This window comes from Triticum aestivum, chromosome 5D (genome assembly GCF_018294505.1).
Source record: "Triticum aestivum cultivar Chinese Spring chromosome 5D, IWGSC CS RefSeq v2.1, whole genome shotgun sequence".
In the NCBI taxonomy this organism is placed as follows: Eukaryota; Viridiplantae; Streptophyta; class Magnoliopsida; order Poales; family Poaceae; genus Triticum; species Triticum aestivum.
Window position 1 is genome coordinate 42,107,058 of NC_057808.1, and position 11,482 is coordinate 42,118,539.

General features: G+C 45.4%; 1 protein-coding gene across 1 annotated transcript; it reads right to left on the bottom strand.

Annotated features, from left to right (window-relative positions):
- Nucleotides 1-694: 694 nt before the first annotated feature.
- LOC123124214 (uncharacterized) lies at nt 695-1,721 on the bottom strand. Its single transcript, XM_044544876.1, has 2 exons — nt 1,445-1,721; nt 695-1,351 (listed from the first exon to the last, which is right to left on the bottom strand). Exons 1-2 carry the CDS (start codon nt 1,565-1,567, stop codon nt 1,031-1,033), a joined length of 444 nt encoding a protein of 147 aa, XP_044400811.1. The 5' UTR covers nt 1,568-1,721; the 3' UTR covers nt 695-1,030.
- Between the last annotated feature and the right edge of the window lie 9,761 nt (nt 1,722-11,482).

Below are 11,482 nucleotides of genomic sequence, written 5' to 3' on the forward strand. Positions count from 1 at the left end.
GTAATTCACTTGTTTGCCAGCATCATTTTACTTATAGAGGAAGTAAATCATCTAATTTCTGCAGTTTCAGCAAGCATCTTTCATACTAACTAGATCCATGTAATTCACTGGTTTGCAAGCATCATTTTACTTGGAGCAAATTCATCTAATTCTGTAGTGGTTCTAATCCAGAGAATCCTTTCTTCAAAAACTTCAAGTGCATTATTTACCATACAAAGGTTCAGCAAGCATCATTCATACTAACTACGTCCACGTAATTCACTGGTTTGGAAGCATCATTTTACTCGGAGCAAGTGCATCTAATTCTGTAGTGGTTCTAATACAGGGAATCATTTCTTTAAAAAGTTCCAGTCCATTATTTAGCTTACAAAGGTTCAACAAGCATAATTCATACTCCCCCCGTATAGAAATATAAGAGCTTTTAGATCACTACTTTATTGATCTAAACAATCTTATATTTCTTTACAGAGGGAGTACTAACTAGATCCATGTAATTCACTAGTTCGCAAGCATCATTTTAGCTACAGTGAGTGCATCTAATTCTGTAGTTGTTCTAATCCATGGAATCATTTCTTTAAAAACTTCCAGTCCATTATTTACCTGACAAAGGTTCAGCAAGCATCACTCATACTAACTAGATCCATCTAATTCACTGGTTTGCAAGCATCATTCTACTTGGAGCAAGTGCATCTAATTCTGTAGTGGTTCTAATCCAGGGAATCATTTCTTTAAAAAGTTCCATTCCATTATTTAGTTTACAAAGGTTCAGCAAGCATAGTTCATACAATACTAACTAGATCCTTGTAATTCACTGGTTCGCAAGCATCATTCTACCTACAACAAGTGCATCTAATTCTGTAGTTGTTATAATCCATGGAATCATTTGTCTTAAAGTCCCAGTAGATTATTTGATGTAACAAGAAATCTTTCGCTACCTAAGCATACAAGTATTGCCATGGCCACAATGAACACACTACTTCAGCACATCTATCCCAGGTTCTTACTGCTCCAATTTATCTGCATGATCAACTCAACCACTGACCTTTTGTTCCATCCAGGAGCCCGGGGGTTCATCTTCCCAGTTGACAGCACTGAAGCTGCGGGCGAGCTCTCTCTCCCGTCTACCGCCGCTACGCCGGCCGCCCAGATTTGAGCGTCTGCGCTGCTCCCCCGCACCTTGCTCTGCCGCCATGAAATCCCCCACCGCCGTTGACTGATCCACCACACCCGCCCCTAGCACTGGCTGCTCCGCCGCCTTTCCATCCCATGCGCCAGTGCCCGCTGCACCGCACCATATTCTGCCGTAGGAGGCGGCACTATACTCTCGCCAACCTCCTCCAGAAAAGTAGATCTGATGGATGACGAACCAAATCCGTTTCAAACTATAAGTCCACGTAGCTAATCCAGGAAGTCAACCACGAGAAAAGGGAAGATTTTTACGAACCCGCGTATAGGCTGCATCATCAGGAACTCCATGGCTTGTCACCGCCGCCGCCGCCCCCGCATCTTCTCTCGATGACTCAGTGGCCAACACCCAAAGTGGAGAACAGACTAGAACAGCGGCCATGGAGCTCTGGACCCCACCAACAGGAAAAGGCAACGCCCTGTGCCATGGATCAGGCGTGCACGCATATTCCGGGCCACGGCTCGTCTCTTCTCACTCGAACGGCCGTCCACGATCCGGTTAACTTATGGCCCACTACCCGCCTGCAGCGCATACGTATTTCGGAACAGTACCTTTTTCCCTGGCAGCCCACAACCTCCTATATAAAGAAATGGCACAGATCCTCACGCAGAAATCAATGCTCAGGATAAAGAGCTCATTTGAGCTCGAGCACAATAACTCCACGTCCATAAGACGTCTCTTATTCTCCGCCCCTTCCTCAGGAATAGTCTTTCTGGGCTCCAAAGGGACTAGTTGGGCAAACACTTGAAGCGGCCGACCATGCGGCAGCCGATCAAGGCCTTCTTTTAAGGAATAATGTATTTGGTCAAAATGTTCAGAAAAATTGCGCCAAAAAGTAATTTGGAAAGGAAAAAATAAATTGTGAAAAATGAAAAATATACACCTATGCAAAGAAAATGCTCACATATATGTAATAAATGCCCATCTCGTATTATATATATATAATAAATATATTCATCCATTAAAAAGTTTACATATATTATTACCAGAGTTCATATATATGAAATGATATGTTTACATCATATTTAAAATATAAATGCATAAAATTGATTTACATATTAAAAATACATGTAACTGAAAATATTAAACTTGTTCGTATACCTATGAATATGCATTTCATGTATGAATATACTAGGGAAAATATATTCAAGTCTAAAGAGTGGGGAATAAACCCAAAAATATTAATGAAACAAAAGAAGTGAAAATTGAAAATGGATAGAAAATAAGTAAATCAATAAGAAAAAAAAGGTTGAAAGCCAAAAGAAATAAATAAATAAATAAAATCAAGCCCTAATGCGATCAACATGAGTGCTGTCATGACAAGTTTGTCTAATAAAGACAAGCATTGGTAGATCCGGAAAAAGTGAAGTGTGACTTTGACTCTTATCTCGCATGCGATGACAGATGGTATGGATGAAATATTGCTAAATACCCTTGCATTCCCTTCATTCTATAATTTCCACGAAGCAAGAAGTATTCCCTATGTTCTGTTGCCGCTGATTATAGAATACCACTTGTCTTTGCTTGGGTTGAAGCTGCCCCAATAATTGTCTGTGTGTATGTAAAAAATCCCAAGCCGCACTTAATCTTATTTCGAATGTGCCTCATGAATCTGCACATGAATAATATATGGCCATCCTCTTTGTTGCAGCCGGACGACCGTTCACACCCGGTCTTTGTTGCATCTCCAGCGGTGTCCTAAAAAATATCTCTTTATAAAGGTGTGTGGCTGTAGAAGTTTCCCTATAAATATCTCCCTATGATTTACTCTGACATACAAGCCCCACATGTCAGAGAATATTTTCTCTTCTATTTGTCTCTCACATCCATGTAAGACATTGGTGGAGCTTGACCCGATGACCGGTGGCATGGCGGAGTGGGGGTGGCGGGTGGCAGAGTGAATGGAGGTGAGTCGTGACGGCGGGTGGCGGCAAGTCGGGCGGTCAGCAACGGCGGTGCAGTCCAACGTCAGCGGCACGACGACGAGGTGGTCCGGCAGCGGCGATGCGACTGGCCGGTGGTCATTGTTAACGGCGTGCTGAGGTGGCATGGGTTGAAAAATTATTGAAAGAGTTGCAACTCTCCCTCTATTTGAGGAGAGATGAGGTGTCTTTTTGGGAGAGATCCAATTTTTGTTTTTGGGAATAGAAAGATTGCTGAAGCAAGTTCCGTACATGCATTTTTTTTAAACAGTGAGACTGGTGAAGACGAGATGCACTTAGACCGCTCTTAATTGTTCCAAACAGCCGGCTTCAAGAAGGGAAAACACTGCGCATAGTACTAGCTAGCTTTGTTGAAGTAGCTCTCTGTACTAACATATGACGGTAACTGCTATGTTTGCATTATCACTAGTAGAAAAAGGGTCAAATGTGAAGCACATTAGTGCCGGTTTGATTTTGAGCCAGCACTAATGTGTCCATTAGTGCCGGTTCCAACGGCTAGGCGGGCGGAGATCATTAGTACTGGTTCGTGAGCAACCTTTTGTATCGGTTCGTGTCACGAACCAGTACTAATGATGCTGCGTCAGACTGTGGTCAGGCTGGGCCCCACGGGCACCTTTAGTACCGGTTCGTGCCATGAACCGGTACTATAGTTTCTTAGTAAGCTGTTTTTTAGTCCCACCTCGCGAAGAGAGAGGCACTAGGAGCGGTTTATAAGCCCTGAGTGCAGAGACGATAAAGGAGGGGCGCAATACTCATCTGCACGTTGCTTAGCTTTAAGCCTTGAGGAATAGTGTAGACTGCACGGAGCTATGTGCAGTGCAGTTTGCACTATTCCGAAAGGCTTGAAGCTAATTAACGAGCATTGTGCCTCTTTTTTATCTTTAATAACTTATTACAACTCCGGACTTCTTGTGTTACGGCAAAAGCTGGACGCACTTCGTGTACAAACTAGACAATCTCTTTCGAAGTATCAGAGTTTCTGACGAGAACTCATCTGTTACATGGGCACTTCATTTTTTTAAAACTTATTACAACTCCAGACTTTTTTGCATTCCGTACACACCATTTAAAGCGACGTCATCAATTTCCAACACATTCTGACATCATTTGCTGTTTTTCAGTCATTTGAACTCCAGCCTATTTTTACATTAAGTATGCATCATTCAAAGCGACGTCATCAATTTCCAACACGTTCTGACATCATTTGCTGTTTTTCAGTTATTTACCGATTTGTTTAGGAAGCTAAATGACGGTGAAATTGAAAATCACTACAAAATGAACTCTGAAAATGTTGGAACTTCGCATGGTATCATCATTTCGCCCGCATAGCATGTGCAAAAGAGTAAGGAGGGTCACGGCGAAAACTGGACGCACCTCGTGTACAAACTGGACAATCTCTTTCGGAGTATCAGGGTTTCGGACGAGAACTCATCTGTTACACGGGCACTTCAATGTTTTTTAAACTTATTTGAACTCCAGCCTATTTTTGTGTTCAGTATGCATCATTCAAAGTGACGTCATCAATTTCCAACACGTTCTGACATCATTTGCTGTTTTTCAGTCATTTACCGATTTGTTTAGGGAGTTAAATGACGGTTAAATTGAAAATCACTACAAAATGAACTTTGAAAATGTTGGAACTTGGTATGGTATCATCATTTCGCCCGCATAGCATGTGCAAAAGAGTAGAGAGGGGCACGGCGAAAATTGGACGCACCTCGTGTACAAACTGGACAATCTTTTTCGGAGTATCAGGGTTTCGGACGAGAACTCATCTGTTACACGGGCACTTCAATGTTTTTTAAACTTATTTGAACTCCAGCCTATTTTTGCGTTCAGTATGCATCATTCAAAGCGACGCCATCAATTTCCAACACGTTCTGACATCATTTGCTGTTTTACAGTCATTTACCGATTTGTTTAGGGAGCTAAATGACGGTGAAATTGAAAATCACTACAAAATAAACTCTGAAAATGTTGGAACTTGGCATGGTATCATCATTTCGCCCGCATAACATGTGCAAAAGAGTAGAGAGGGTCACGGCGAAAACTGGACGCACCTCGTGTACAAACTGGACAATCTTTTTCGGAGTATCAGGGTTTCGGACGAGAACTCATCTGTTACACGGGCACTTCAATGTTTTTTAAACTTATTTGAACAGCAGCCTATTTTTGCGTTTAGTATGCATCATTCAAAGCGACATCATCAATTTCCAACACGTTCTGACATCATTTGCTGTTTTTCAGTCATTTACCGATTTGTTTAGGGAGCTAAATGACGGTGAAATTGAAAATCACTACAAAATAAACTCTAAAAATGTTGGAACTTGGCATGGTATCATCATTTCGCTCGCATAGCATCTGCAAAAGAGTAGAGAGGGGCACGGCGAAAACTGGACGCACCTCGTGTACAAACTGAACAATCTCTTTCGGAGTATCAGGGTTTCGGACGAGAACTCATCTGTTACACGGGTACTTCAATGTTTCTTAAACTTATTTGAACTCCAGCCTATTTTTGCGTTCAGTATGCATCATTCAAAGCGACCTCATCAATTTCCAACACGTTCTGACATCATTTGCTGTTTTACAGTCATTTACCGATTTGTTTAGGGAGCTAAATGACGGTGAAATTGAAAATCACTACACAATGAACTCTGAAAATGTTGGAACTTGGCATGATATCATCATTTCGCCCGCATCGCATGTGCAAAAGACTAGAGAGGGTCACGGAGAAAACTGGAAGCACCTCGTGTACAAACTGAACAATCTCTTCCGGAGTATCAGGGTTTCGGACGAGAACTCATCTGTTACACGGGCACTTCAATGTTTTTTAAACTTATTTGAACTCCAGCCTATTTTTTCGTTCAGTATGCATCATTCAAAGCGACGTCACCAATTTCCAACATGTTCTGACATCATTTGCTGTTTTTCAGTCATTTACCGATTTGTTTAGGGAGCTAAATGACGGTGAAATTGAAAATCACTACAAAATAAACTCTGAAAATGTTGGAACTTGGCATGGTATCATCATTTCGCCCGCATAGCATCTGGAAAAGAGTAGAGAGGGTCACGGCGAAAACTTGACGCACCTCGTGTACAAACTGGACAATCTTTTTCAGAGTATCAGGGTTTCGGACGAGAACTCATCTGTTACACGGGCACTTCAAATTTTTTTAAATTTATTTGAACTGCAGCCTATTTTTGCATTCAGTATGCATCATTCAAAGCGACGTCATCAATTTTCAACACGTTCTGACATCATTTGCTGTTTTCAGTCATTTACCGATTTGTTTAGAGAGCTAAATGACGGTGAAATTAAAAGTCACTACAAAATGAATAGCAGAAAATAAATAATGCAGAAAAGAAAAAAACTATATAATTTTTTTTATATTCACAAAGAAACTAAATACAGCAAAAAAAATTACTCAGAAATAAATAGAAAAAATTATATAAAAAATTGTTGGGGCGCTGCCCGCTGGGCCTGCCAACCCCAGGGTTTGCAAATACAGGCCTAGAAGGGCCAGCAGGCTCAACGGGCAGCGCGCCAAAGTTAGGCCCAGAAGCCTGCTATAGAGAGGAGTTCGAGACAGCAGCCGCGCCGGGGCTTTTAAACTGGTGCGGACGCCCCTCGGCTAGCGAGGTGGGACTAAACTTGCCCGCACCGCTCCTGCGCGAGCGCACACCTTTATTACCGGGTTGTGGCTCCAACCGGTATTAAAGGGGGCCTTTAGTACCGGTTGGAGCCCCTTTAGTACCGGTTGGAGCCACGAACCGGTACTAAAGGGCAGTTTCCCGCCCCTTGGCCTAGCGAAAATTGGCCTTTAGTACCGGTTGGTGACTCCAACCGGTACTAAAGGCCCCTCCTATATATATAGCACTTACGAAAAATTCAGTTTCATAGACCACCACTTCTTGTCCAACTACTTCGCGCGACATCGCCGCCGCCCCCGCCGCCCCCGCCGCGCGCCGTCGCCGTCACCGCCGTCGCCCTCACCGCCCGTCGCCGTCGCCCCCGCCGCCCGTCGCCGCCATCACCGCCGTCGCCCCCGCCACCCGTCGCCGCCGCCCCGTACCACGTCGCCGTCTCGATCGCGCCGTCGCCCCCGGCCTGCCGCTCGTCGTCGCGCCGTCCCCGTCGCATCGCCGTCTCGCGCCGCCACCCGTATGCCGCCGCCCCCCGCTCGTACACACACACGTACACACACATACACGCACACAGTCACACACACACACATATTGTTTTTACTTATTTTCTGTTTTCTGTTGTTTAGATTAATGTTAGATAAATTACGTAGATAAGAATGTTAGAATGTTAATGTTAGATGAATTATATGGAAAAGATGTTAAATATTAATGACAATTTTAGATGAATTAGCTAGATATTAATTAGGTATATATATGAGATTTGAACTATTTGAATTAATATAACTAGTTTATTTTTAGTATGAAAGTTAATAGAACAAGTTTATTTTTAGTAAGAAAATTTAGGTATATGAGATTATTTAAACTAGTTGAATTAATATAACTAGTTTATTTTTAGTAAATGCTTAGTTGAATTAGTAGAACTAGTTTATTTTTAGTAAGTAAATTTAGGTATATGAGATTTGATGATCTAATTAAAATATTACTATATATATAGCTACTTTATATATTTTAGTAAGAAAATTAATAGAACTAGTTTATTTTTAGTAAATTCTTAGTTGAATTAGTTGAATTAATAGAACTAGTTTATTTTTAGTAAGAAAATTTAGATATCTGAGATTTGATGATGTAATTAAAATATTACTATATGGAACTAGCTGCTTTATTTTAGTAAGAAAATTAATAGAACACGTTTATTTTTATTAAATGCTTAGTTGAATTAGTTGAATTAATAGAACTAGTTGAAGTTTTTTGGGCCATGGCCCATTACGGGTTTCTGTGAGCGCCAGCCCTCATAACGGGCGCCAAATGCGCTGATTAGGACCCCACACTGCCTACACGAATTGTTGAGGGGGGCGAGCGATTGGCAGGGGTCTGACCCCTGCTCGCCCCTCCCTGTCTCTGCCCCTGGTACCGAGTGACTCAGCTGAAGATTTGGTGCACAATGCACATGAGCTTACCTTCCGACCGCCTTGGCAGCTGTAAATACCACCCCCCCCCCCCCCCCCCGCGCCGCGTATACCAAATCGTAAACATTTATCAGTTGCGACACAATATACATATACGTAATCTTAAGCTATTAATGTTCAACAAATAACTGAAATGTAGAAATACGTCCTGGTTGTGATAGCTGGCAATAGATTATCAAATGATACCAGGCATAGTTTAGATGCCTTCTCAAACTAGCAGAACCAACAAGGATTCAAGGACATATGATGCACAAGGTGAAAACTAGACAAAGGCAAGTTAAATCAAGAGCAGAGGGTAGTTTACCAATGATAGTGGAGAGCCATTTATTTGCTTTGTCAAAGGTTCGTGTGCAATGGGAGAAAAGAGCACTGTTATTCACTGCCATGCCTGTATGGAGTAGAATTTACGACATAGCTACATCACTCAATCATATGTTTGAAAATTCAAACTTTTTTAGCAAGATGCCAGCAAAGGGGATCAGGAATAATCATACCAAAAGTTGACAATTTGAGGCGCCTAATATAGCGCCGACTGCAAAAAGCAAAAGAAACATAAGATTCAGAAGGAGCTAGACGCCGCCGCCCGCCTCCCCAGCTCCTGGTGGCCGCCGACGCAGGCCCTCTGTGGCGGCCGTCGGTCGCCGGAGCTGTCTCTAGCCCCTCTCCAGATCCGGTGTGGGGGTCTCCTGGGAAGGTCCGACTGCCAGATCAGGCCGGCTCGGCCCTGGATCGGGGCCGGCTCCTCTCTGGCGGCTGGTGGGCCGGGGATCGCCGGATCCGCCCGGATCTGGCCGGCGCGGCCCTGCCTCGTCGCCCGGCTTGGGTGCTCGCGGTGTGGTCTCCCTGGTGGCGGCGGTGTGGGTCGTTCTCCGTGTTTTGACGGGATGTGCGCGGTGGGTGGATGCCGGGGCGGCGGCCTCGGGCGGTGTGGACGGCGTGGCTTCTCAACGGGCGACGGCCGTGGGAGCTGGTGGTCCGCGACTTCGGCTGTGCGGGCGGCGAGGTCTCGGTGGACGTCTACTACGGTGGGTCGGGGTGCCCCGTCACCCGGTGTGCCTGCTTTGATGAAGTCCAACGCCTTCTCCGGCTGCGTGCGCTCCCCTGGCCAGGTCTGTGGCCAGATGGATGGGACGGGAGCGGGATCGGGGGAAACCCTTGGCCGTCGGCGAAGGCCACGACAATGGCGGCGCCTTTGTGGGCGTCGGTTCCCTTCTTGGAGGCCTTGTTGAGATCCTATTCCGTTTCTCACTGTGCTCTTCATTTGGGCGAAAGCTCTAGTTCCCCATGCGGGCGACGGCGTCGTACCTTCGTCGCGCTCCTTCTTGAAGGCGTCGCCTGGGGTTTCCGGAAGCACGGTTGGCGCTTTGTGGTGCGTCTGAGGTGTTTGGCGGCGGCCATGTGTGCGGCGTTTTATCTATTTTACCGCTAATTTTCATCTTGTGGTAGCGCTCCATCTGCTTGGCGATGTTCTAGCGTAGGTGGTGGTCGTCATTTGGCGTCTTGGTGGCGTTGATGGCGCAGGAGCCTACCAAGGTTGGCACTTCAATCTGCTTGGAGATGGACCAGTGGAAGATGGCGGAGACGACACCTGTGAGTGCGTCAGACCGGTTTATGCCCCAGACCCGGTATGTGGCTAGGCTGGGGATTCCGGCTTTTGATGTTAGGTTTAGGTGAGTGGTCTGGCTAGTGGCCCAGCTAGCACCCCTTCATCATATGGATAGGAGTAGCGGCATATGTTGCCTAGATGGTGGATTCAGGCATATTGTTGTAACACTTTGTAAGGTCCTCAAAAATAATCAATAAAGTGGCCGTATGCACCTTCGAGATGCAGAGGCCGGGGGTCATCCTTTTTAAAAAAAAGAAAAGAAAAGAGGAGAGGTTAATCCATCTGAAGGTGAATATGTTATGCCTCCCGTTGAATGCACTGGCGACTGCAGCTGGATTACCTGGGGCCCTTGTATACTCACGCCTAGGGGACAAACTAGCAAAGATGAATTGGAAAATTAATCAATTGCCCACATGACACGGTGCTGGCCCGACTAGGAAGTGAGGATTGAGGTGATAAATTACCCAATAACATGATGCGGCGGCCATGGTGTTGCATGACCCGTGCAAGACGTTTGATGGAGGTTATTGAAATAGATCTGGGTGAAAACCTTTTCTCGGCTGCTGTCAGGGTCGGCGATGGCGGCGCTATCTGTGTCGTTTCCTTCTTGAAGGCATCACTATTGAGAAATTCCAGGCCACTATCTGCTATCTCCGGGGGAACCCTAGATCAGTAGATCGGGTGATGGCGGCATTCTTGTGTCGTTTCCCCCTTGGGGGCGTCATTCGTGGAGGTGTACACGGGCTCGAAGGACCAGTGGACATCATCTTTGGTGGAGCGGTGCTTCATCCTATACATTAATGGTGTCGTATCTCGGCAGCGTGGCGCAGTGGAGACTCGTAGTCCGATTTGTGGCGGCGGACTCGCGCAGGAGGGCGACGTTCTGGCGTCATGGTGGCGTCGATGGCAGAGAGGCCTGGCAAGGTCGATGCATCAGTTCTGCTCTGAGGATGGATCGATGGAAGATGGAGGTGACGGCCCTTGCAGCGTGCGCATGTGGTGCTCACAGCTGGTAGTGCGCCGGACCGGTGTGTGACCCAGTCCAGGTAGTGGCTTGGATGGGACATCTGGCTTTAGATGTTAGGCTTTGGTGCGATGTCTGTTTGGTATTAGCTAGGCTCGGACATTCGGCACCCCTTCATCAAAGGGATAGGAGTAGCGACAGGCGTTGCCAAGATGGTGGCTTCAGGCTTATTGATGTATTACCTTTATAAGGTCTTGATGAATAATTAATAAAATGGCTGCATGCATCGTCCAGATGTAGAAGCCAGGGATATATCCTCCTTTTTAAAAAAAAAAGCAGGAAGCACATCATGCCGCATCTTGGGGCAGCCAGGCAATCTCAGCCTCCCATTCAGCTCTGGCGACAAAGGGCTGCATATCTTCTACGCAGCACGTTATAAGATGAAACACGCATGCAGATTGTGCGTACATGAATTGGTAGATGCCGCTAAAGTGTACTTCCTCTGTCGCTGATTTAATATAACTTTTTATATGCATACCTGACGGTATCCATGAATAGCACGTAGCGAGCCATAACACGGGCAACCGCCCAATGGGTGATTTGCTTGGCGTAGACGACATGCCGCATCCACTTGTCCGCTAAGATAATGTCATGGGCGTCCGGGTCGCCGTC